The sequence below is a fragment of the Nerophis ophidion genome, linkage group LG16, assembly GCF_033978795.1.
Source record: "Nerophis ophidion isolate RoL-2023_Sa linkage group LG16, RoL_Noph_v1.0, whole genome shotgun sequence".
NCBI classification, from domain to species: Eukaryota; Metazoa; Chordata; class Actinopteri; order Syngnathiformes; family Syngnathidae; genus Nerophis; species Nerophis ophidion.
This window is the reverse complement of record NC_084626.1, coordinates 47,401,901-47,429,652: the sequence shown is the minus strand read 5'-3', so window position 1 is coordinate 47,429,652 and position 27,752 is coordinate 47,401,901. Positions and strand designations below refer to the sequence as shown.

Sequence of the window (27,752 nt, the reverse complement as noted above, 5' to 3'; positions counted from 1 at the left end):
CAAAAAAAAATGTTTATCAGCTTGAACATCAAATATGTTGTCTTTGTAGCATATTCAACTGAATATGGGGTTGAAAATTATTTGCAAATCGTTGTATTCCGCTTATATTTACATCTAACACAATTTCCCAACTCATATGGAAACGAGGTTTGTATTTGATACTTATGGAGAGGGGGGGTGCTTTCATTTGCAGTTTAGGAGGCCTCCACCCACAACATGTGAGCAACATTTACAGCAAAGCACAGCTACACAAGCAAGGGAACGACATGTAGATGAAAATGATCACTTTTCTTTCCAGTCTCTATTGAATGAGATGGATTGAACAGGTGTAGCTAATGTTGATATAAATATATTTAAAGCGTAACTGAACATTGTTCTGCGGACACATCCCAGTGCGGGAGCTGACCTTTCAAAGCCAGTCCTTTCTGTACAAGCAGGTATGTGCTGAACATGACAATTATTAGTTAAAAGTTACTTGAACTTATTAGGTGTTACACATGGCAGACTTGTCTTCATGTTGTGTATGTGACTGTGTGTGGTTGTGTTAGGTGCATCGAATGAGCGGTGCTCTGGTGGCCGTGGGCTAGGGGAGACTGTCTCTTCCCAAACTGAAAGAGATGATGGATGCACGCCGCTCTTTGGCATATCCTTCCAACAGGACTGCTCCACCTCAGGGCCTCTTCCTCACCAGGGTCAACTACAAAGAGTGCGGTAAGTCGGAGGGGAACATGACCCAATGTTTGCCAAAATAAAAAAAAAAAGGTTAATTTCCTTTCTCAGTCATGTGTCCTCAGCACCCACCTTGACAGAAAATACACTGACATCTTTGCTCATTTATTACAAACTATGAAATCCCACGTACACACAGTGGTGGTCAAAAGTGCACATGCACTTGTGAAGGACATAATGTCATGGCTGTGTGCACCAATTTTGTCAAGAGGAGTGATCCAAAATTGCAGCAGAAGCTTGTGGATGGCTACAAAAAGCGCCTTTTTGCAGTGAAACTTGCCAAGGGGACATGTAAGCAAATATTAACATTGCTGTATGTATACTTTTGATTGCTCACATTTTCAGTAGCGCCATAATAAATTAGAAAAAGAAGCAAACTTCATGAATGTTTTAGTGAGCAACAAGTATGTGCTCCAATTACTACATCACAACAAAATAAGAGTTGTAGAAATGATTGGAAAGTCAAGACAGCCATGACATCATGTTCTTTACAAGTGTATCTACACTTTTGACCACCACTGTAAGTATTGACAACCTTTGCTCAATACTTAGTTGGTGCACCGTTGGTAGCAATTACAGCCTCAAGTCTTTTTCAACACCATGCCACCAGCTTGGCACACCTATCTTGGGACAGTTTGGCCCATTCCTCTTTGCAGCACCTCTCAAGCTCCATCAGGTTTAATGAGGAGCATTGGTTTTCATCCAGGATGTCTCTGTACATTGCTGCATTCATCTAAGTCCAGTCAGGGAGGTGACCAAGAACCAGGTGGTCACTCTGTCAGAGCTACAGCATTCCTATGTGGAGAGAGAAGAACCTTCCAGGAGGACCAATCCACCAATCAGGCTTGTATGGTATAGTTGTCAGACAGAAGCCATTTCTTAGTAAAAGTTTGTCAAAATGCACCTGAAAGACTCTCAGACCATGAGAAAGTAAATTCTCTGGTCTGGTGAGACAAAGATTGAAGTCTTTGGCCTGAATGTTTGGAGGAAAGCAGACAACGCTCATCACCACCAGTACCATCCCTACAGTGAAGCATGGTGGTGGCAGCATCATGGTGTGGGGATGCTTCTCAGCGGCAAGAACTGGGAGACTTGGCAGAGATCCTGGATAAAACCAACACTTCCCATCCAACCTGATGGAGATTGAGAGGTGCTGCAAAGAGGAATGAGAGAAAGTGGCCAAAGATAGGTGTGCCAAGCTGGTGGCATGGTGTTGAAAAAGACTTGAGGCTGTAATTGTTGCCAAAGGTGCACCAACTAAGTGTTGAGCAAAGGCTGTCAATACTCAAGTACATGTCATTTTTACCATTTTTAATACATTTGAATAGGTTTCTGTTTGCTGGGTGCTGAGTGGACATGAATGACAACTAAAATGAACTTTTTGGATTTTAGCAAATGGCTGCAAAGAAACATTCAAAAGGGCTGTGAATGCTTTCTGTACTTAATCAGAATCAGAAGTACTTTATTAATCCCCGAGGGGAAATAATTATGTGGCTCTATATTCTGGAGTTATATTCCGTGCGGTGAGGCACTCCTTCCTTTGGTAGAATATGTACAATTGTAAGCACTTATGACAAATAATTACAACTTACTCTATTTTTAAATTGACTACTGGTAATGTTTGCATACAATCAGCATTCCTCATGTCTTTTTTGCAACCAAACTAAAATAATGGATTTGCAGCCCGAAACAATAATTAAAAAATTTAAAAAATGAAAATTTTCAAACAAAAACATTCGGTTGCAAATAATTTTGGGGGGTTTGCCAGTCTTTTTTTCCGTTACAACTCAACTTGAATATTGCAAGCCAGACTTCCTATGAATTATTGTTGAGGGTTTTTGAAAGCATTTTAAAGTGATGATGAGGTAGAACTGATTACTGCCATTAGTTGCATTGCTAGCCACCAAGAACCAGCTGATTTTGACATGTTAGAAAGCGAAAAAAAAAGAAGAAACTTTAGTCTTGTCTTGTGCAAGTATTGTGAATAAAAAAAGTGCAGTTACAATACATACTAACTCCTGCATTTGTCCCATCAGATCTCCTCCCGTTCACTCATCCTTCCACAGGAGTCTCAGATGAGAACCAATGTCATTCCCACTTTATTGGTTAATACTGCATGTGTTTTAGGACAAGTTTCATTGCTACTAAAAGCATACACCAGTGCATCCTAGCTAAAAGTACAGGTGCAAAACAAGGAGTGTAACACTAGCAAAGGTTTGTCTAGCATGAAGAAAGTTGTTGACAAAGTATACATGCCAATAAAACTGCATCACCTAAAAGGAGTTGACAGATAATCCTGCTAGAATAAAAGCAGACCACCACCATGGTCACATGAGGTTTGTTGAAGGTTCTCCCTTAAGTCCCCAGTTAGGAAACACTCACCCACTTTGAACAATTGATGTCTTATTTTGCACTTCTCAGAAGTGACCGTATGGATATATCAATCCCACTTTGAGTCATTTCAAAGGCCGACACCTCACCTTTTGTCACGACCGTGTGGTACATCCCTCACGAGAATTCCTTATTATTGAAAAGACCAAGTCCTATTCAGCCCCACATTTCAGATCACAAAGAAGAAAAATCATAAGTATAAATAAAGCACTTTAGTGGTGTATTTATCTCTCACAATGGTCAAGAAGTGTGTCGTTTTTGCGTGAATTAGAAAAGTCCAACCCTGGTTGAGGAGAGAAAACAAATCAGACCTGAATGCTCCAAAGCTTCATGTGCAGAATGTTTCAAAGCTAAAAGTTAGCACAAAGTGATGGAGACAGAAATGTGATCTCTATCGGCAGCCTTGGTGACACCCTGAATCTGGTGTGGTGTGAGCACGGGTGTACCAGCAGCAGGATACCCAACTTCACTCTTCCTACTGTGGCCCTGGGAAGGAGGATACATTCACTCCATTTGCTTTTTTTTGGATGGGGGAATCTTGACGTGTACAAAATACATGGCTTTGTAAAAAGAGTGAAATGGGATATGTCTCACACACACCAAACACCTGCAGCCTCAAGTCCCCGTCATGTGTGTGAACGTGCAGAAACTAAGAGAGAAACCTAAAACGTAGTAGAAATGTACATCACGTGCTTTATTTTAGCCGGCGATCTTCTCTATTTCGTCCAGGTCATCAGTGTCCAGCTTTTCAATTTTCTTATCTGCAAACACAAAGTGCAGGGTTAGTGGTGACACAAGATGCAAGGTGACAGCTGGTATTGGCCTGAGGCTCCATGTGCTGGTCAAGGGAGTGTCCTAGCGTTCAAGGCATCATTTAGCCGTTCTCCAAGAAAAACGCCCTATGCTTGCGCTGTTTTGGGCTGTTGGAACAGTTCAAATGGCCAAAAGGGTAAATGTTTCTTCAGAGTTCCTCAGAAGAGTGCAAGATTTGACCAAAAAGTAAAGTAGGACGCATTCCAGTCCAAGGGAGCAGAGTGAAAGAACGCAGAAGTTTGCAGTCATTACTTTGTTCGGTATAATTTAACGTTTATTTTTTCTATTTAACTATTATCTTGACAATATTTGCGTTTTAGACTGTCCACAAGTTCTTAAAACCTGTAAATAAATGAAATATGACTAAAACCTAAAAGAGTAAAAGGGGAAGTGCACTTTTTTTTTTGAATTTTTTGTGATCATTCACAATCATTATTAGATAAGAACACACCCCTTTTTAAAAAAATGATTAAAAAAAAACGCTTGGAAGATGCAGCTAATTGGAGTGTAGTAACAGACACCTTCATAACAACACATAGTATGTACAATATACACTCTGCAAGTATATATATCATGTAGTAACAGACACCTTCATAACAATATGCAATATGTACAATATACACACTGCAAGTATATATATATCATGTAGTAACAGACACCTTCATAACAATATGTAATATGTACAATATACACACTGCAAGTATATATATCATGTAGTAACAGACACCTTCATAACAATATGTACAATATACACACTGCAAGTATATATATCATGTAGTAACAGACACCTTCATTACAATATGTAATATGTACAATATACACACTGCAAGTATATATATATCATGTAGTAACAGACACCTTCATAACAATATGTAATATGTACAATATACACACTGCAAGTATATATATCATGTAGTAACAGACACCTTCATTAAAATATGTAATATGTACAATATACACACTGCAAGTATATATATCATGTAGTAACAGACACCATAACAATATGTAATATGTACAATATACACACTGCAAGTATATATATCATGTAGTAACAGACACCTTCATAACAATATGTACAATATACACACTGCAAGTATATATATCATGTAGTAACAGACACCTTCATAACAATACATAACATGTACAATATACACACTGCAAGTATATATATATATATATATATATATATATATATATATACATAATGTAGTAACAAACACCTTCATAACAATAACATGTACAATATACACACTGCAAGTATATAAAACATTTTATTTTCACCTGGTTTCTGCTCCATTCTCAACTACATATTTTGTAACTGTCTATTTAGGCAATTAATTATAGCGCTTATCGCTTTTTGAAGACGTTTTGGTCGGATGAATGCGACCTGAGGACGCATTGCATTTATATCTGATTTATTTCCACGTACGAAAGAGGCCTAGGTCAGGCATAAAAAAATCAGAATCGTACATAAACAAATGTGATACAGTCACATATGGAATTGACCTTCAATGTGAACAAGGCCTTGGATCAGGGATGTCAAAGAGAACCGGTTCAATGGCAGATGAGTGTAAAAGCTAAGTGTCAAATTGAGCTTAATTTTTAAATGAAAGAAACTGCTGTACTAAATGTGTCCACTGGATGTCGCAATAGCAATTCTGTTAGGCAAGCAAATAGTTGATAGCGGGGCGAGCAAGAGTTACACAGTAGAGTGACTCCTTCCCCTCGACCTGACGTAAAATAAACATATGGTAAGTTGAAATGCTGCATGAGACACATAGTTCTGTTAAAATGTTAAGAACGTGAAGTGTGATTTACTGCAATACTGTCAGTATTTGAGGTTTCTATTTTGGCTTTGTTCACACACAGCTATTATGTACACAGTGATGCCTCCAAGGCAGGGAGCAATAGTTTGTAGAGTTAGCACAGGATGAATGTGTGGAAATTAACGTTAAAGTACCAATGTTTGTCACACACAATAGGTGTGGGGAAATGACAAATCAGAAAAGTGTTTTTATTGTGCTTTATTTTGTGTACAATCCTAGATGGGCTGTGACTTCAAATTGAATTGCTTTTTAAATACACTGAGATGAAGTCTAAGTTTGAAGTCTTTTGTCAAGAGGATTATTTGGGATATGTACATTTTCAGAATGTGCTTGTTCTATTTGGGCCCAAGTAAAACCATCTGCAGTAGTACTTTCGAGCTATTATCCCATTATTTTACCCCATGCAGCCCTGGAGCTCAAATAAATGTGACCCCCTGCCTTAGATGTTAACTGGGTGTCCAGCTTTGCACAGGGCTGCTTGTATCGTTTTTTTATGCCAATATCAGAGCTATATCAATATTGGAATGAGACACCCCTAATATTTTAATAAGCATTTATTTGATATGCTAGTTGAATATTCTGAGTATAGCAATTATTTGGAGAAGCTGCATGTCTTGTAAAAAAGTAACACTTACTAAAATGATCCTGGATTCTGTTGAGGATGTTCATACTCATCCTGCTGTCCACCATGTTGATGGCCAACCCTCTTTTGCCGAATCGGCCCGTGCGGCCGATCCTGTGGAGGTAAGTCTCGTTGTCTGGGTTACCATCCCGGTCCACTGGCAAGTCAAAATTGATCACCACCGATACCTGCTCCACATCAATGCCTAATAAGCCAGCATGAAAAGAGGAGTACATCGTGAGGAGGAGAGTTGCAGATGATATCAATCTACTTTTTTTCTTCCTCACCTCGAGCACAGACGTTTGTGGTGACAAGAACCTTTTCCTTCCCATCTCGGAATCGTTCGATCACCGCAGCCCTCTGCTCCACCTGCATCTCCCCGCTCAGCAGTGCCACCTGGTGGTTCTCTTTGGAAAGTTCCCCTGCCAGCCAGCCTGCCGTCTTCCTTGTCTGGACAACCCAAAAGGAAGCAGAGCATGCAGTTGACATTTGTGTAAAAAACACACTCATTCACACACACAAACTAAAAAGTTGAGTTAGTAAGAGTGCGGAATGTTGGAAGGATTTTTACAAGTACTTCAGCTATCACTGGACATTTTGCACTTGATATGATTCAACTCCATTGTTTGTTACATTTATACAGAATATTTAAATTGTTTACAGTTCTATATTTACAGAGGGCTTACAAAAGGAACTGCACTTTTTTTTAGAATGTTGCCTGTCGTGCACAATCATGACTGACAAGAAGAAAGTTGTTTTTCTCGCTTTCTAACATGTAAGAATTGTCTGTTTCTTGGTGACTAGCAATGCAGCTAATGGTAGCAATCAATTATACCTCCAAATCACTTTAAAAATGTATTCAAAAACTATCAACAATACTTCATGTATGTAACATGTATAATAAAGTGTACAACATTATTATTGTAAGAGTGAACACTGAGGAACTATCTTTCTAGCGCACTAACACATCACCATGTTTCAGTATTAGCTGTAAAAGCTAACTACGGAAAGAAAAAAGCTAACTTCTACATCAACACTGAACACGTTTCAGTTTGATGTACACAAAACTGTGATGCAACCCCACTCAAAACATGATCATATTACAGGGTGTGTAAAGTACTATTTCATGTTTTGTTTGTACACAGCTAGCCAGACAGTGTAGTGGTAGTAACACACATGACGTGCAGCGTGTATCATGTTTGATATTAAAGTGACTCACTACAATGAACGCTTTTCTGTCTGGTCTGGCTGGCCCCAGACTTTTCCAGTTGATTTAAGCATGCCATTTTTGTCGAAATAACTTGGCTCCAAGTTCCATATTTATAGCGTCACAATCGCGTTCACCTCACTCTCTCAGCTTCCATCTGCTCCAAGGTCTCACTCTTCCCTCGTGCTGGCTTCTACAAGCAGCAGTATATTCCACTTCAAAAACAGAAGGCTGTAAATCCTCATTTGTCTAAAAATAGTTGTCTGTTACCAAGTCTGCCATGATTACAACACACTTGTGTTTGTTTCCAGAAGGAGGAACACATATTTGTTGCCAGAAGTCAGAAGTGCGTTGCTATGGAAACTGAAATCAATGCATGGAAGAAATCAGTTTTGAAAATGATCAAAATACAGTAAATGTACATATTACATCCATCCATCCATCCATCTTCTTCCGCTTATCCGAGGTCGAGTCACTGGGGCAACAGCCTAAGCAGGGAAACCCAGACTTCCCTCTCCCCAGCCACTTCGTCTAGCTCTTCCCGGAGGATCCCGAGGCGTTCCCAGGCCAGCCGGGAGACATAGTCTTCCCAACGTGTCCTGGGTCTTCCCCGTGGCCTCCTACCGGTTGGACGTGCCCTAAACACCTCCCTAAGGAGGCGTTCGGGTGGCATCCTGACCAGATGCCCGAACCACCTCATCTGGCTCCTCTCGATGTGAAGGAGCAGCAGCTTTACTTTGAGTTCCTCCCGGATGGCAGAGCTTCTCACCCTATCTCTAAGGGAGAGCCCCACCACACGGCGGAGGAAACTCATTTCGGCCGCTTGTACCCGTGATCTTATCCTTTCGGTCATGAGCTTTCTTTCGGTCATGACCCAAAGCTCATGACCATAGGTGAGGATGGGAACGTAGATTGACCGGTAAATTGAGAGCTTTGCCTTCCGGCTAAGCTCCTTCTTCACCACAACGGATCGGTACAACGTCCGCATTACTGAAGACGCCGCACCGATCCGCCTGTCGATCTCACGATCCACTCTTCCCTCACTCGTGAACAAGACTCCTAGGTACTTGAACTCCTCCACTTGGGGCAGGGTCTCCTCCCCAACCCGGAGATGGGATTCCACCCTTTTCCGGGCGAGAACCATGGACTCGGACTTGGAGGTGCTGATTCTCATTCCGGCCGCTTCACACTCGGCTGCGAACCGATCCAGTGAGAGCTGAAGATCCCGGTCAGATGAAGCCATCAGGACCACATCATCTGCAAAAAGCAGAGACCTAATCCTACGGTCACCAAACCGGAACCCCTCAACGCCTTGACTGCGCCTAGAAATTCTGTCCATAAAAGTTATGAACATAATCGGTGACAAAGGACAGCCTTGGCGGAGTCCAACCCTCACTGGAAATGTGTTCGACTTACTGCCGGCAATGCGGACCAAGCTCTGGCACTGATCGTACAGGGAGTGGACCGCCACAATAAGAATATTACATATTTTTATGAATGTGTCTGCTACTACATTTTATATATATATATATATATATATAAAATGTAGTAGCAGACACATTATATATATATATATATATATATATATAAATATATATATATATATATATATATATATATAATGTGTCTGCTACTACATTTTATATATATATATATATATAGATATATATATATATATATATATATATAAAATGTAGTAGCAGACACATTCATAAAAATATGTAATATTCTTATTGTGGCGGTATATATATATATATATATATATATATATATATATATATATATATATATATATATATATATATATATATACATACATACATATATATATATATATATATATATATATATATATATATATATATATATATATATATACATATATATATATATATATGTCTTGATTGGATTATCCAGAGAATAGTGCTCGATACCGTGGTAGAGCGCAATGTGTGTGTGGGAAAAATCACAAGACTACTTCATCTCTGAGAAGAAGTAGTCTTGTGATTTTTCCCACACATACATACATATATATATATATATATATACACAATTGTGTGTATATTGTACATATTACATATTGTTATGAAGGTGTCTGTTACTACATTATATATATATATATATATATATATATATATATAATGTAGTACATATGTGAGTCAAGACAGGTGGCCAAATACTTTTGTCAAGTATGGTATTGCATTTCATTTTTATGCCGATGATTGCCAGATCTATTTTCCCATGGCACAAAATAACTTGGTTCAACGTCTCATTGACTGCCTACAAGACATCAAAGCCTGGCTTTCAGCTAACTTCCTGAGTCTAAATGAAGACAAAACAGAAGTTATGTTGTTCGGTTCAAGTCGCTCTCCCTCCCCCAACGTTGACCTCGGCACTCTGACTCCGAATCTCAGCGACTGTGTCACAAACCTGGGGTTAAAGTTCGACTCAGATTTTAAATTCGAAAAACAAATCAGCAGCCTCATTCAAAAAAGCTTTTATCAATTACGCCAAATAGCGAAATAGAAACGGCTTCTGTCAGGACATGATCTCGAGAAATTAATTCCCGCCTTTATCTGGAATGCTTTAGACTACTACTGCAATGGCCTGTATGTAGGCATTAGCCAGGCCTGCAGCTGGTGCAGAACTCTGCTGCTCGTCTGCTAACACAGACCCGCAGACGTCAGCACATCACCCCTATATTAGAGTCCCTTCACTGGCTCCCTATGCGTTATCCAATCAATTTTAAACTCCTTCTATTTGCTTTTAAATGTCTAAACAACCTGGCGCCAACATATCTCTCCAACCTCCTTCAGCCTTACTGCCCGATCCGATCCCTAAGATCAGCTGCTACTGACGGTCCCTGACACAAGGCTGAAGCTTAGAGGTGACAGAGCTTTCGCCGCTGCTGCCCCCAAACTCTGGAACGACCTACCTCTGAGTGTTAGACAAGCCTACTCTATTCCTGTTTTTAAATCTCTTTTAAAAACATACTTTTATTCCTTGGCTTTTAACACTAAGTGATATTCATCCTGCAATGGAGCCCGATTACACACCTGCTGTGAACCTGTTTTTATGTTTTATTTATTTATTTTTTATCAAGTTCTGTTTGTGTTGAGTTGTTTGCTTGATTTTCGTATTAACTTTTAACCTGCCCATTGTACAGCACTTTGGCTAGCCCTGTGGTAAATTTTAAATGTGCTTTATAAATAAAGTTGATTAGATGTGATTCGATATAGTGTACTTTAATGCTAGTCTCCAATAAGAACAGAGAACGTCACTATATTTCTCACAAGTAGCTTTTTTGTAATACTGAATAGTCCCTAAACGTAACAACAGCAATTTCTCCTGCTATGTCTTCTTATTCTCTGGCAGAGTAGGTGAATATGAGCGGTGTTAAGAGCCCCACTTAGGAACTTTTCAGTTTTGGTTGATTTTGGCGGCGCCAGAAGAAGACCACATTTCCCATGAGGACTAGCGCATATAGTGTCACACTGACAATTTGTAATATTGTCACAAGTATTAGCTGTCTAATGGTTATGCTGATGTTAAACAGCAGACACTATCAATAAATGATCTTGGATTGTTCTACATGATGCTACAACCAAGAATGTATCGGGGGGGATGCAGGTCAGGAGCAAGGCAAGACCGGCAGAAGAGGTTTTATGAAAGAAGAAGTGTGAAACCATCACACTGGTAGCTATTTATTGCTACCACCATAGCATTATCCTTTTGGTTTGAGCATGGAACAAATGAAAATGTAGTTATTACATGTAGACGTTCCCATCGACTTCCATCTTTTTAACGAATGGGGATATGGGGAGTGACATAAAATCCAAATCCATTTGGGGCAGCCACAGATAAATTCATGTCTGGGAAACGTGCCTGGGGGGAGAACTTACATGGCAGAAGATCATGGCCTGGGCGATGGTGATGGCGCCGTAGATATTGCAGAGGGCTTCAAACTTCTCCTCCTTGGTGTTACACAACACATAGTACTGTTTGATGGTGTCCAGGGTCTCCTCTTCTCGCTTCAGTTTGATGATGTTGGGGTCGGGGACGATGCTCTTGGCAAAGTCCCACACCGTCTCCTCAAATGTGGCTGAGAACAACAACATCTGGCAGTTATTGGGCACCATCCTGTGTGGCAGGGGACAGACCAACATAGAACCTCAAATTCAAAGGCAATTTGGAAAGAAAACAGTGACTACATTTCAGTTTATTAAAGGGACCTCACAGTTAGATTTTTTGAAGCAAAATTGGCCAGCTTGTGTTACTATTGGTGGTTAAGAGTACACATTTGTTTAACAGTTGTCTGACATGTTTCACAATTACTAAGTTGATGTAAAAAAAGAATATGTATTACCGGCCCAGCTAAAATGACTGGTGTCCACGAGAAGCAACAAACAATTTTGCAGCCATGTTGTTAGATATTATGCACAATTGAGAAAAAAAATCATTGGGAATTTTCTCTCCAAAATTCGGTTGAACATATTGTTGTCTCAAGGTGCCACACATTACAACAATCTGCAATAGTTTACTTAGAAAAATATTTGGGTTTATGCAGACTCAGGGCTTTTGTTTACATCATGCCCTTACACTGAAGAAACCAACCATAAATACTATAGTCTTATCATATTATATAATAACATTCTAAGTAATAATATCAACTTTTATTTCTCATTACTGTAGAATTGTTTACTATTGTACTGTAATTAGAAAGTAAATCACTGTTAGTCATTCTAACAAAATTTAAATGGACTTATTCTTGTAAACAAAAATGTAATAAATAATGATGATCTTAAAGTGCAGATGCAAGCAATCAGCTGGTTCTGGCAGCAGACTAATGCTGTAGCCACCTTATTTTATTGTAAATTATTCACTCAACAGATTAAACAACCAAAGAGTAAAATGCAAAGACTTCAAGTCAACATGACCATCTTTGGAATTCAAATTATGTGCAGCACTCGCAAGTACTTGACAGCACGATGCACAACCTGAACCCTTGTTCTTACATTTGTTCTTCTATTTTATTGTATGCTTAGATCTACTATGTTCACATTGGTTAAGTTTGTAGTTAAATTTCCTTTCATTCAGCTATGGTGGTGTCATTCTGACAATTGTTTTGACTATATTGTAATATTTGAATGATAATAAACGAATGTGTTGTGGCAGTTGCAGATGTCAGCAATGAGGAAACACTGTTGCTTTTCCAAGCACATCTTTAATGTTGAACTGTCAATATGAGAATGCTCGACAGAAAGTGCTTCAAGTTGAATGGCTTTGTAAATACACTGTTCATTGTGTTTTTCGTGGTGTTTTTATTAACTACTCAGAATGTTCAACTAACTTGAAGTATTTTACCAAGAGGATTATTTGTAACATGTACATTTTGAGAATGTGCTTGTTTTATTTTTGTCCGAAGTAAGGCAAAGGAAAACATTTTGAAGTTGTGTTTATTTTCAAATGATTATGCCATGATTTTATCAGTGGCAATAGGTTTTCCTCCATGCGGCCCCTGTGCTAAAATGAGTTTGACACAACTGTTTGAGACAATAAAGGTTCTACTCTAACTGATGATGATGATGTTTGCTGCGTATATGTTGTCTTTTAGTTTTTTGCAGCTGTGAAAATTGTGAGGTTTTGGGGGAGATATCTTTCCAAGGGTCTTCTTAACCTTTCTGACACATGTTTTTGCTTCACATTGTATATTGTTTTCTCTCTCTCTCTCTCTCTCTCTCTCTCTCTCTCTGTGTCTCTGTGCAAATACAATATTTCAGAAAACAGAAAGATTCCTACCTCTTAATCCGGATACTATGGTCTTTGTGACCTTGTGTTGCGATCATGACGTCCGCCTCGTCCAGCACAAACACCCGGATCTTCTTGGGATCTATGAACTTCAACTTGCTGCACCAATCCAACATGGTGCCAGGTGTGCCAATGACTATTTGCTCCTGCAACTTCACGCCTCGCTGCACTGCAACATTCCCACAGACAATCAACCCAAGGTACCAGCTCAGGAACAACAATGAAGCTTACGTTTATTTCCTCGGATGGCATAGACTAACTTGACCTCCGGATAGTATTTGCCCATCTGCTCAATGACTTTACCCGTCTGGAGCGCCAGCTCGTAGGTGGGGGACAAGCACAGGCACTGATGGTAGAAAGGATACAAGGGATTTCAAAGTCAAAGCCATCATATTGAAGATGAAACTCTCAAAGAGAGAAAAGTACCCTAAATTATAAGCCAGTACGCTTTGAACCCTGCTGATAATGAAATGGTGAGGCTAATTTAAAAATGAAAAAAATAACTTTGATTTATATCGCGCTTTTCTAAACACTCAAAGCGCTCACAGAGAAGTGGGCCTCAACATTCATTCACACCTGGTGGTGGTAAGCTACATCAGTAGCCACAGCTGCCCTGGGTCAGACTGACGGAAGCGTAGCTGCCAGTTTGCGCCTACGGCTCCTCCGACCACCACCTGTCATTCATTCATCATTCATTCACCAGTGTGAGCAGCACCGGGGGCAAAGGGTGAAGTGTCCTGTCCAAGGACACAACGGAAGTTTTCTTCGCTGACGGCGATAACGCAAATAGTTTTTTCATAAAAAGTATGCAAATGCTTTGAAATTGTTTGTGCTGTGGCACCATCTTTTGGACTACTTCGCTCACTGCAACTGCTGCCGGCTGAATAAATGGCTACTGTGTTCCCGCTGTTTAAAGCTTGGAACAGGTGGTGCAAGTGCCGTTCCCTCTTCTACTCGCATGGATTCTTCCTTCATCACTCCAAGCAACATCGGCAAGTTTTTCAAGATGACTAAAACTACTTACTAAAGTGGTCCATGTATGATGTCTGTAGGAGTCTTGTCACGCATACTTGTACGTGCTATTGTAATGTAATGATGCTAGTGTCGTTAGTTAAAATGCTAACATGTTTACCAGGAATAATAATAATGGATTAGATTCATATAGCACTTTCCTAGCAACTAAATACTCAAAGTGCTCCCATTCACACTTGGATGGTGGTAAACTACATTGGTAGCTACAGCTGCCCTGGGGAAGACTGACTGAAGTGTGGCTGTCAATTTGCGCCCATGGCCCCTCCGACCACCACCTATATCATCCATTCCCCAGTGTCGAGTGTCTGTGTTCGTATTATTAACTTTTTGTATTGTTTTAGTTTCGGAAATTCTTTCAGTAAATTTAGCAAAACATCACTGTGGAGTTATTCAGACCATGTCTCGCTGATTGGAGAGCTAGTTTTTAAAGCAAGTGGGTCTATGACAAGGACTGACGTTTTGTTTGATCAGCCCTTTCAAGTAAGTACATTTTATTTATAAAGCGCTGTACAAAACATAGGTAAAGTAAAACAATAATTCAATTTCAAAAAACAGAGACAACATCATAAAAAGGATACGGAGTGGATTAAAAATGATAGTTAAAAGGTGCATTAACTAAAAGCTTTACTAAAAAGAGAAGTTTTCAAATGTTTCAATACAGTCAAGATCACGAAGGGACTGCTGCAAATTGTTCCAGAGTCCTTGAGTTTTAAAAGGAGTTTTCGGGATCTTTAGAAGACCCTGGCCTGAATACCAGAGGCTGCGCTGTGCCCTGAAGAGTAGGGGAATTGCAAATCAGTGATGTACTGAGGGGCCCCACAATGCAACTGAAAAGTAGTGGCATAACAAGTCAGTGATGTACTGAAGGGCCCCACCATGCAACTGAAGAGTAGGGGCATAACAAGTCAGTGATGTACTGAGGGACCCCACCATGCAACTGAGAAGTAGGGGCATAACAAGTCAGTGATGTACTGAGGGGCCCCACCATGCAACTGAGAAGTAGGGGCATAACAAGTCAGTGATGTACTGAGGGGCCCCACCATGCAACTGAGAAGTAGGGGCATAAGAAGTCAGTGATGTACTGAGGGGCCCCACCATGCAACTGAGAAGTAGGGGCATAACAAGTCAGTGATGTACTGAGGGGCCCCACCATGCAACTGAAGAGTAGGGGCATAACAAGTCAGTGATGTACTGAGGGGCCCCGACATGCAACTGAAGAGTAGGGGCATAACAAGTCAGTGATGTACTGAGGGGCCCCACCATGCAACTGAAGAGTAGGGGCATAACAAGTCAGTGATGTACTGAGGGAACCCACCATGCAACTGAAGAGTAGGGGCATAACAAGTCAGTGATGTACTGAGGGTCCCCACCATGCAACTGAGAAGTAGGGGCATAACAAGTCAGTGATGTACTGAGGGGCCCCACCATGCAACTGAAGAGTAGGGGCATAACAAGTCAGTGATGTACTGAGGGGGCCCCACCATGCAACTGAAGAGTAGGGGCATAACAAGTCAGTGATGTACTGAGGGGCCCCACCAACGTTCGCTCTAAGGTGCGCGCCTGTGCAATTGCACACTGCTCCCGCGTCCTCTGCGCACGGCAAATCTAGGCTGCGTACAAAATCGAATAAAAAAGATAAGCGCATAACAGTGTGCACGTCTGCCGTCGCTCACATGTGCGCCAGTGAATGCTCAAGGAGTTTTGGCGTTTGCGCACACATATGAAAAATTGGATGTAAAATTGGGCCCCACCATGCAACGCAGGGAATGTCAGAACAAAAATGTTAAAGTGAATGCGGAATGTGACTGGAAGCCAATGAAGACTGGATCAAACGGGGGTGAAATGGATTGGTCTGGGTGCACCGCTCAAAAGACTGGCAGTCGCATTTTGTAGCGTCTGAAGTCTCTTTAGCTTTGACTTGTTGAAAAGAGTGAAGAGAGAATTGCAATAATCAAAGCAAAAGAAATGAAGGCGTGAATGACTACTTTGAGATCCACTTTTGACAACAAATTTCTCAATTTAGAAACATTTCTGAGATGATAAAACCAGTTTTTGGTCAGTTGACAACAGTGAGCCTCCAAAGACATTGACTGATCCAACATAAGATTTGGTACCAAACGGCACTTAAGTATGTAAAAATATTTCTGTGTAAATAAGTCATTTCACAAGGTATATGTCTGCGGCTTACAGTCAGGTGCAGCTAATGTAAACATTGTTTTTCTTCTAAAACTGAGTGAGTGCGGCTTATACACTGGTGCATTCTATACAGTAAGTCACACAGCAATCTGGACAGCAGACCTCAATTACAGATGACAGAATTTTTTAATAATGAATGAGGGAAAAACGGAAATTTTAGTTTTTGGTCCGGCCCTCACTGACTTGGGACCATTGCAAAATGATGTGCGTCCCAAAGTCACCAGCCTTGGCGTCACTATAGACAGCCATTTTAAACTAGACAAACAAGTCAATGGTGTTTTAAAATCTTGTTTTTATCACCTTCGTCTTTTAATAAAGGTTAAACCGTTTTTATCTTTTAACCTTTTTGAACAAGTCGTGCATGCTTTTATTTCAAGTGGCCTGGACTACTGCAATGCACTTTATGCTGGCATTAGCCAAAAAGCTCTCTCCCGGTTGCAGTTAGTCCAGAACGCGGCAGCACGACTTTTAACAGGGGCCAGGAAACGCCAGCATATAACCCCAATTCTTCAGAGTTTGCACTGGCTCCCTGTTCATTTTAGAATTGATTTTAAAACATTGCTGTTTGTTTTTAAATCTTTACATGGACTGGCACCTTAATATATCTCGGACCTCATCCAAATTTACATTCCTGCGCGCGCTCTGAGGTCCGAGAGCCAGTTCCAGCTCGTGGTGCCCAAGACCAGACTTAAGACCAGGGGAGACAGGGCCTTCTCTGTGGTCGGCCCTAAGCTCTGGAACACTCTGCCGCTCCATGTTCAAACTGCTTCCACAGTGGAGTGTTTTAAGTCTCGTCTTAAGACCCACTTTTATTCTTTGGCTTTTAACACTACGTGAGTTGTGTGGTCCTCTGTCCTCTGTTGTCCTCTGTGTTTGCTATACACTTTGATTTCTATTTTACTGTTTTAATTGATTTTACCCTTTAAAATAGTTTTTAATCATATTTGTTTTTATATTGTTTTTATTGGTTTTATTTTTATTCATTTTTTGTTTTATTCAGTCATTGGTGGAGCATAATATTGTTTTTAACATGGCTGTGCAGCACTTTGGAAACGTAATTGTTGTTTAAATGTGCTATATAAATAAAGTGGATTGGATTGGACAGACAAGTGTGGTAACAACCAACCTGGGGATACTTGTGGTCAGGATTAACATGGCTGAGCATGGCCAGAACAAAAGCAGCGGTTTTGCCTGTTCCTGACTGGGACTGGGCAATCAGATTCTGTGGACTAAGCAAAAATTGACAAACGTGTATCAAATGTCCTGACATCAGTTCATTTACAGAAAGAGGTAACAATTTTGACACTCACGGTTCAGCTAGCATCATGGGTAAGGCAGTCTCCTGGATTTTGGATGGCCGGTTAAATCCCATTCCATAGACACCTTGAAGGAGCTGGGGTTTGCTGCACCCACAATAATAAATGTCTTAATTCAAAACATGTATTCTCAATCTTGTAGGTCAACATTATCAATATTATTTATAAAAAGCCCACATAAACCATATCAATGATGAACTGTAAAATGAATAGTGTTAGTTTTAAATCAAAGTTATTCCAAAAACTTGCTAACTGCACTAGAATAAAGTTCCAGACTTATGTAAAAGCTGTCTACACATTGAGTGATCCACCTTTACGCAGGGAAATACCTCAACAGAAAGTCACATGCATAAACCAACATTCACTTTGCCTTTATCATAAAAATAAAAACTCAATCCTTTACAAATTAAAACGGAAGAAGCTGATTTATTTAAGCTAGATTATTTAGCTCAGAGTATATTTAAGTTGTATTTACTTATAGTTTATTCTATATTTTTAGTTGTCATATACCATTCCTGTTGTTGTTATATACCATTGCCTTTGTATTGTAGGCGTCCATCCATCCATCCATTTTCTACCGCTTGTCCCTTTTTGGGGTCGTGGGGGGCGCTGGTGCCTATCTCAGCTACAATCGGGCGGAAGGCAGGGTACACCCTGGACAAGTCGTTACCTCATCACAGGGCCAACACGGTTAGACAGACAACACTCACACTCACATTCACACACTAGGGACCATAGGTGCATGTCTTTGGAGGTGGGAGGGGCCTATCCCCAGGTGCATGTCTTTGGAGGTGGGAGGAAGCCGGAGTACCCGGAGGGAATCCACGCAGTCACGGGGAGAACATGCCCGGGATTGAACCCAGGACTACTCAGGACCTTCGTATTGTGAGGCAGATGCACTAACCCCTCCTCCACCGTGCTGCCCGATATTGTAGGCGTTGATATTCTTATTATTTCTTCCTCTTTTTGTGAGAGTTAGAATTATCCATTTCTTTTGTAATTGAGCTGCTGTTGGGGATTAATAAAGGTTAAATACTAGTATAGCACTTTACTACCTTCAAGGTACTCAAAGCACTTTGAGACTATTTCCACATTCACACATGAATGGATCGAACTAGGAACCCTTAGATGGCTGGCATGGCCGCTCTACCAACCGAGTCACACCGTCTAATAAACCGTCAATAAAGTCTAAGTCTTTAAGTATTTACAGGGAAACTGCGCTTTTAGGGGTAATTTTGCCTATCGTTCACAACTAAGAAAGACATGACGGATGTTTTTTTTAATGCATTGTAACTCTTAAAACGTAAATAAAAATCCGCTTAGAGGGCAGCCAATTGAAGGTTCCCTATTAAGGCCATAAAACTCATTAAAAAACATCCAAAAGGGCCAACAAAACTCAATACATTTGGTGATTTGATGATTAACAAGTATTAGTGAGATTGTTATTATAAGTGCTAACACAGACAGACTATTTATAGCCTTGCCATGATAAATGTTCACATGACTGACTTAAAAGCTGCTTCCTCCTTTCCTTTCTCGTCAAACTTTATTGTATATCATAAATCATGCCTCTCACCTAGATAGCAGAAGGAAGAAGATGTATTACAACAAGTTGGTACACTTTAACAGCCAATTTAGACCCGGTAATGGCGAGAACCACCCCTTTTTCTTGGCAAAGATTATGAGACAGTCTTCATCTAAGCGGGAATATATGAACATCCTAGCAGTCAGCAGACTTTGTACAGTAAGTGATGTGTATGTTTGTTGGCTCTCATTGAGTTTGCAGTTAGCAGTAATTAGTGATGTTGGAAAAAAAAAAGGTCCTGATGTCGTTTTAAAATTAAGGCGTTGCGCATGCTTAAAATGTTCAAAATATGTAAATTTAAATATTATTATAAATGTTACCACATGACATATATACTTACATCATGTATATATTACATGTTATTATGAATGTTACTACATGACATATATATACTTACATCATGTATATATTACACTTTATTATGAATGTTACTAAATGACATATATATACTTACATCATGTATATATTACATGTTATTATGAATGTTACTACATGACATACAGTGGGGGAAAAAAGTGTTTAGTCAGCCAGCGATTGTGCAAGTTCTCCCACTTAAAATGATGACAGAGGTCTGTAATTTTCATCATCAGTAAAGAGACAGAATGTGGAAAAAATAAATAAATAAATAAAATTTTTAAAAAATCAGGAATTCACATTGTAGGAATTTTAAATAATTTATTTGTAAATTATGGTGGAAAATAAGTATTTGGTCAACCATTCAAAGCTCCCACTGATGGAAGGAGGTTTTGGCTCCAAATCTCACGATACATGGACCCGTTCATTCTTTCCTTAACACGGATCAATCGTCCTGTCCCCTTAGCAGAAAAACAGCCCCAAAGCATGATGTTTCCACCCCCATGCTTCACAGTAGGTATGGTGTTCTTGGGATGCAACTCAGTATTCTTCTTCCTCCAAACACCACCAGTTGAGTTTATACCAAAAAGTTCTATTTTGGTTTCATCTGACCACATGACATTCTCCCAATCCTCTGTTGTATCATCCATGTATCCATTTTGGTATAAACTCAACTCATCGTGTTTGGAGGAAAAAGAATACTGAGTTGCATCCCAAGAACAAGAATTCCAAAAAAAGTGCAGTTCCCCTTTAAAGGCCTACTGAAAGTCACTACTAGCCACCACGCAGTCTGATAGTTTATATGTCAATGATGAAATATTAACATTGCAACACATGCCAATACGGCCTTTTAGTTTACTAAATTACAATTTTAAATTTCCCGGGAGTTTCGTCTTAGAAACGTCGTGTAATGATGACGTGTACGCAAGACGTCACGGGTTTTTAGGAAGTATGAGCGCTGCGCACACACACAGCTAAAAGTCGTCTGCTTTAACGGCATAATTATACAGATTTTTTTGGACATCTGTGTTGCTAAATCTTTTGCAATTTGTTCAATTAATATTAGAGAAGTCACAGTAGAAAGATGGAGTTGGGAAGCTTTAGCCTTTAGCCACACAAACACAGGGTGATTCCTTGTTTAAAATTCCTGGAGGTGAAACTTTCCTATGGATCAGAGTGCGGTCAAGAGAACATGGATCCCGACCACATGTCAACCAGCAGGTTTCGGTGAGAAAATTGTGGTTAAAAAGTCACTTCTTACCAGAGAAAAGCTGAGCTTGTGTCGTCCATAGCTGCCGTCGACTCCCCTGAGACACTGCACGTCAAGACACCCGTGGAGACACCCTTCCGACTATCAGGTAATATTAAACTCACTAAAACACTAGCAACACAATAGAAAGACAAGGGATTTCCCAGAATTAACCTAGTAAATGTCTCTAAAAACATCCGAATCCGTCCCAATGCAATCGTGTTTTTTAAACTTTTTTTTCTTCTAGTCCGTCGCTACCAATATCCTCAAACACGAATCTTTCATCCTCGCTCAAATTAATGGGGAAATTGTCGTTTTCTTGGTCCGAATAGCACTTTTTGTTGGAGGCTCCCATTAAAAACAATGTGAATATGTGAGGAGCCATCAAACATCGTCCGCTACTTCCGGTAGAGGCAGGGCTTTTCTCTTAACACCGACACTTGCGAACTTTATCGTGGATGTTCTCTACTAAGTCCTTTCAGCAAAAGTATGGCAATATCGCAAAATGATCAAGTATGACACATAGAATGGACCTGCTATCCCCGTTTAAATAAGAACATCTCATTTCAGTAGGCCTTTAAAAAGAAAAAAAAAGGCTCTTAAGCCAGAACAAGATGTAATGTTTCTTCTGCTAAGGGAGTATTTTGTGTGTCAATTCATATTTATTTTTTCAAATAAAACTTGGTTGAAAGATTTCAGTGTGTGTAGAAGTACTTTTTGAGCACTATTAACAATACAGCGTTAATTTTAGCCACAATAAGTGTGATATGATGGTTAGCTCACATGATTATTTACAGATGATGTAAACCACTGACATGGCTTATAAACGAGATACTTACAGTCGTAACTCTTCAAAGGACTTCACAGAGAAGAGCGGAGAGTTAGGATCCTTTTGAAGAACTTCTACTTGATTAGTGTTGTTGACAAGATTACTGCGGATCAGCTTGTTCAACAATGACTGAGCTGCTTTGTCATCTGAGGAACCAAAAATAGACAACCAAAAATACAATGCCATTAAAAATAATGATCAAGCCCTTGCCCACCATGTAACACTTCCCAATATTTGATGCACAAGCTCAGAGGAACAATGATGACAGTCAAATAATCTCACCAACACCAGTGTCGTCTTCTTCTGTAGTCTTCTTATCTCCTCCAGCCTCAGAGTTTTCAGCTGCACTTTCTGCTGACAGTGACGGTGTGCCTGCACAAACATGTCATGACAATAATACAGTGGTGAATCACACACACAATCCTGCAATTGGCCAGTAAAATACAATCTATTAAATGTGGAATATCGTCAGGACATTTGTCTTGGAAAATCAGGGACAGCTCATTCTTCCTTAAAGACTCACTTCTGTTGCTGTACTAAAAAAATGGTGGCACTAATATTGTCAGAGATTACAAATATCATGTCTCTAATGGCTATGCTGATGCATCAAAAAATGATCTTTGATTGTCCTACCAACATGTAGGCCCGGGCTAATAACTCATTTTGCAAGACGATATATTGACCTACAAATTACTGCCGATAAACAATATTATTGCCAATATTAACCACTGATATAATGACAATACATAATAATATTGGAAGTATACCATTACAAATGCAATAAACTTGTATTTCTTGTATATCTTAATTGAAATGTAAACTTTTAAATACAAAGTTAAATAAAACAAACACATTAAATCAATTAAATATACTGTCGGTAAGCAAAATTTTGCACTTGAATAAACAAAAATGTACAACTAAACACAATGTAATAGGTTGTGTACCTCAGTGGTTCTCAAATGGGGGTACACGTACCCCTGGGGGTACTTGAAGGTATGCCAAGGGGTACGTGAGACTTTTTAAAATATTTTAAAAATAGCAACAATTCAAAAATCCTTTATAAATATATTTATTAAATAATACTTCAACAAAATATGAATGTAAGTTCATAAACTGTGAAATGCAACAATGCAATATTCAGTGTTGACAGCTAGACTTTTTGTGGACATGTTCCATAAATATTGATGTTAATGATTTCTTTTTTTATGAAGAAATGTTTAGAAGGAAGTTGATGAATCCAGATGGATCTCTATTACAATCCCCAAAGAGGGCACTTTAAGTTGATGATTACTTCTATGTGGAGAAATCTTTATGTGTTTATTTATTTGTGTATCTTTTTTTCCAAATAGTTGAAGAAAGACCACTACAAATGAGCAATATTTTGTACTGTTATACAATTTAATAAATCATAAACTGATGACATAGTGCTGTATTTTACTTTATTTCTTTTTTTCAACCAAAAATGCTTTGCTCTAATTAGGGGGTACTTGAATTAAAAAAAACGTTCACAGGGGGTACATCACTGAAAAAAGGTTGAGAACCACTGGTGTACGTGTTAAGGAGGGGGTGGGAGAACCTCTAATACAAACAACAAATGGCTGAATAAAATATCATGACTGAAATGATGACGGCATCATTGAATGTGCTCAAAAAGTACTCATACACGAATTAAAATCTTTTAACCAACTTTTATTTTTTTAATCACTAAAATAAATAAGACAATACACTTCGTCCGTGACCCCATTCTGGATAAGCTGTTGAAGATAGATGGATGGATGAATATAGTTTCTTGGCAGAGGAAACCTCAAATAGTGTTCTGGCTTCTTAAGAGGCCACAATATTTGTATTTGTGTGTTTAAATATGTTCCTGTAAAGTGTAAGGGCGATCAGTTGTTCTACTTCCGGTTTGTGTGACGTCACGTGAATTCACTTCCCGTTGTTTCAACTTGACACTGTCCAGTTTGTTGATGAGGTTGAGCAAAATCAGCACATCCTTTATACTGTCGCTCACTTCTTCCAACGCCGGATAGTCGAACCTCGGATTCAGGAGGAACAGTGTGGTTTTCGTCCTGGTCGTGGAACTGTGGACCAGCTCTATACTCTCGGCAGGGTTCTTGAGGGTGCATGGGAGTTTGCCCAACAAGTCTACATGTGCTTTGTGGACTTGGAGAAGGCATTCGACCGTGTCCCTCGGGAAGTCCTGTGGGGAGTGCTCAGAGAGTATGGGGTATCGGACTGTCTTATTGTGGCGGTCCGCTCCCTGTATGATCAGTGCCAGAGCTTGGTCCGCATTGCCGGCAGTAAGTCGAACACATTTCCAGTGAGGGTTGGACTCCGCCAAGGCTGTCCTTTGTCACCGATTCTGTTCATAACTTTTATGGACAGAATTTCTAGGCGCAGTCAAGGCGTTGAGGGGTTCCGGTTTGGTGACCGCAGGATTAGGTCTCTGCTTTTTGCAGATAATGTGGTCCTGATGGCTTCATCTGACCGGGATCTTCAGCTCTCGCTGGATCGGTTCAACCCATATTCAGTGAAGCGACCGGAATAAGAATCAGCACCTCCAAGTCCGAGTCCATGGTTCTCGCCCGGAAAAGGGTGGAATGCCATCTCCGGGTTGGGGAGGAGACCCTGCCCCAAGTGGAGGAGTTCAAGTACCTAGGAGTCTTGTTCACGAGTGAGGGAAGAGTGGATGGTGAGATCGACAGGCGGATCGGTGCGGCGTCTTCAGTAATGCGGACGTTGTACCGATCCGTTGTGGTGAAGAAGGAGCTGAGCCGGAAGGCAAAGCTCTCAATTTACCGGTCGATCTACGTTCCCATCCTCACCTATGGTCATGAGCTTTGGGTCATGACCGAAAGGATAAGATCACGGGTACAAGCGGCCGAAATGAGTTTCCTCCGCCGTGTGGCGGGGCTCTCCCTTAGAGATAGGGTGAGAAGCTCTGCCATCCGGGAGGAACTCAAAGTAAAGCCGCTGCTCCTTCACATCGAGAGGAGCCAGATGAGGTGGTTCGGGCATCTGGTCAGGATGCCACCCGAACGCCTCCCTAGGGAGGTGTTTAGGGCACATCCAACCGGTAGGAGGCCACGGGGAAGACCCAGGACACGTTGGGAAGACTTTGTCTCCCGGCTGGCCTGGTAACGCCTCGGGATCCCCCGGGAAGAGCTAGACGAAGTGGCTGGGGAGAGGGAAGTCTAGGTTTCCCTGCTTAGGCTGTTGCCCTCGCGACCCAACCTCGGATAAGCGGAAGATGATGGATGGATGGACTTCTTCCAACACTAATGTGTTTGTATAACTTTAGCTCGGGGAATGACATTAATTTTTTTTCATTAAAGCTAGCGATTGCCAGTCTTTATCAAAGTGAATTTAGGAATGAAGGTTGATATGATCATATTAATTCAATACGGTTATAGCAACCGTCGGGAGTTTTAACGCTGTTGTTTTTTGGGGATTTTTTTTATTTGTAGTTGAAGCGGACTTTTATTCACGAGTAAGAATGTTTAAATCACACTGGGTTATCGTCATGTCTTTCATAATGATGGTGAACGATAGGCTAACGTTCCAAAAAAAGTGCAGTCCCCTTTAACTGTGAAACCTCTTTTACTGTTACCTAGTCTAAGGAGCTTTCCAACAATGCTAACTCTTTAAAATTAATTAAATATTAAGAAAGTTATGACATTTGTAGCAAAAAGGTCACACCTAAAATCTTGAGCCCCATTGACTTGGTATAAAAGAGGTTGTCCATAGATGAGTACATTTTCAGCGGGTGAGACAATGCAGATCACAGAAAATGATACCTTGACAAGAATAATACCATTCAGTTGCTTTCCTTTTGACACAATGAGCATGTTTAAACTTAGTCAAAGTGTCGCAGCAGTTTTCATACCGTTTTCCTCAGGCTTCTCTTTTATTTGAAGGCTGCTGATCTGAAAAGTACAAATAAAGGAGGAGACATTTTACACACCTTGTGAACATTTAAGTCATGTGGAAAGCAAAAGGAGTGGCAGACGCTAAGAAGTAGCCGGCTTAGCTATTTTGGAGCTGCTTAACTGCTAAAGCTGACCAACTAGCGAGGATAAAAGCGGGCATCACATCCTTACAGTCAACCAGCTTGTTATGCTTCTACTTTCTCAGGGATCATCATTACAGTTAACTAGCTTGTTATGCTTCTACTTTCTCAGGGATTGACATTACACGTCACAAGACTAGGCCAGAGACTACAACATGTAGTCTAAAGGGCCAACTAACCACAAACTAACATATTATTATACTAACTAACCATGACTAGCATATTATTCACTAGCTAACCAGGAACTAGCATATTATTCACTCACTAACCAGAACTAGTACAGTATTTACTAGCTAACCAAGAACTAGCATATTATTTACTAATTAACCAGAACTAGCATAGTATTTACAAACTGACCAGAACTACAATTTTATTCACTCACTAACCAGAACTAGCATAGCATTTACTAATTAACCAGAACTAGCATAGTATTTACTAACTGACCAGAACTACAATTTTATTCACTCACTAACCAGAACTAGCATAGTATTTACTAGCTAACCAGGAACCAGCATATTATTTACTATCTAACCAGAACTAACATATTATTCACTCACTAACCGGAACTAGCATATTAGTTACTAGCTAACCAGAACTAACATATTATTCACTCACTAACCAGAACTAGCATATTACTTACTTACTAACCAGAACTAGCATAGTATTTACTAACTGACCAGAACTAACTAACCAGAACTAGCATATTATTTACTAACTAACCAGAACTAGCATGTTATTTACTAACTAACCAGAACTAGCATGTTATTTACTAACCAACTAACCAGAACTAGCATGTTATTTACTAACCAACTAACCAGAACTAGCATGTTATTTACTAACTAACCAGAACTAGCATGTAATTTACTAACTAACTAACCAGGAACCAGCATATTATTTACTATCTAACCAGAACTAACATATTATTCACTCACTAACCGGAACTAGCATATTATTTACTAGCTAACCAGGACTAACATATTATTCACTCACTAACCAGAACTATCATATTAGTTACTTACTAACCAGAACTAGCATAGTAACTAGCATAGTATTTACTAACTGACCAGAACTAACTAACAAGAACTAGCCAGAACTAGCATATTATTTACTAACTAACCAGAACTAGCATGTTATTTACTAACTAACTAACCAGAACTAGCATGTTATTTACTAACTAACTAAATAACCAGAACTAGCATGTAATTTACTAACTAACTAACCAGAACTAGCATGTTATTTACTAACTAATAATCAGAACTAGCATGTTATCTACTAACTAACTAACCATAACTAGCATGTTATTTACTAACTAACCAGAACTAGCATGTTATTTACTAACTAACCAGAACTAGCATGTTATTTACTAACTAACCAGAACTAACATGTTATTTACTAACTAACTAACCAGAACTAGCATGTTATTTACTAACTAACTAACTAACCAGCACTAGCATATTATTTACCGATTCCGCCGCCGCCGCCTCTTGTTCGTCCACCGCCTGGGCCCAGGAGTCTGAAGCCATGATGTGCTTGCTGCTTGATGGAGTTGAGGAATGAGAAGTTGATGTAGTTGATGTAGTTGAGAAATGAGAAATGAGAAATAAGAAATAAGAAGAATAAAGGCGGGCGTCCAGCTAGCAGAATAAAAGTAGTCTGAGTCTCACAATGGCGGATGGAAAAAACGTTTGCGATGTTGTGCAACCAACTCAGTCGACCGAGGAGAAAT

At 39.8% G+C, this 27,752-nt stretch overlaps 1 protein-coding gene and 1 long non-coding RNA gene across 3 annotated transcripts; one reads left to right on the top strand and one right to left on the bottom strand.

Moving 5' to 3' along the window:
- The first annotated feature begins 82 nt into the window (after positions 1 to 82).
- Positions 83 to 3,577, top strand: LOC133535484 (uncharacterized). The gene is made up of 2 exons (XR_009802234.1): positions 83 to 711; positions 2,766 to 3,577. It is a non-coding gene; the product is annotated as an uncharacterized LOC133535484 (long non-coding RNA).
- On the bottom strand, positions 2,806 to 27,752 carry LOC133535482 (ATP-dependent RNA helicase DDX19B-like). 2 transcript variants are annotated; one of them, XM_061875357.1, is made up of 13 exons: positions 27,490 to 27,752; positions 25,844 to 25,883; positions 22,240 to 22,329; positions 21,968 to 22,103; positions 17,935 to 18,027; positions 17,751 to 17,853; positions 13,628 to 13,742; positions 13,388 to 13,565; positions 11,491 to 11,728; positions 6,669 to 6,831; positions 6,395 to 6,586; positions 3,814 to 3,881; positions 2,806 to 3,403 (listed from the first exon to the last, which is right to left on the bottom strand). In XM_061875357.1, exons 1-12 carry the CDS (start codon positions 27,547 to 27,549, stop codon positions 3,820 to 3,822), a joined length of 1,470 nt encoding a protein of 489 aa, XP_061731341.1. In that variant the 5' UTR covers positions 27,550 to 27,752; the 3' UTR covers positions 2,806 to 3,403; positions 3,814 to 3,819. The 2 variants fall into 2 exon arrangements, with proteins under 2 accessions (XP_061731341.1, XP_061731340.1); XM_061875356.1 differs by having other exon boundaries at positions 2,806 to 3,881; positions 27,490 to 27,751.

Excerpts from the sequence above, each read along its gene's own strand:
- LOC133535482 (XM_061875357.1), bottom strand. The coding sequence starts at position 27,549 with ATGGCTTCAGACTCCTGGGCCCAGGCGGTGGACGAACAAGAGGCGGCG. Across the intron at positions 22,104-22,239 it reads AGAAGACGACACTGGTGTTG|ATGACAAAGCAGCTCAGTCA; the intron begins GTGAGATTATTT and ends TTGGTTCCTCAG. Across the intron at positions 6,587-6,668 it reads CACAAACGTCTGTGCTCGAG|GCATTGATGTGGAGCAGGTA; the intron begins GTGAGGAAGAAA and ends CTGGCTTATTAG.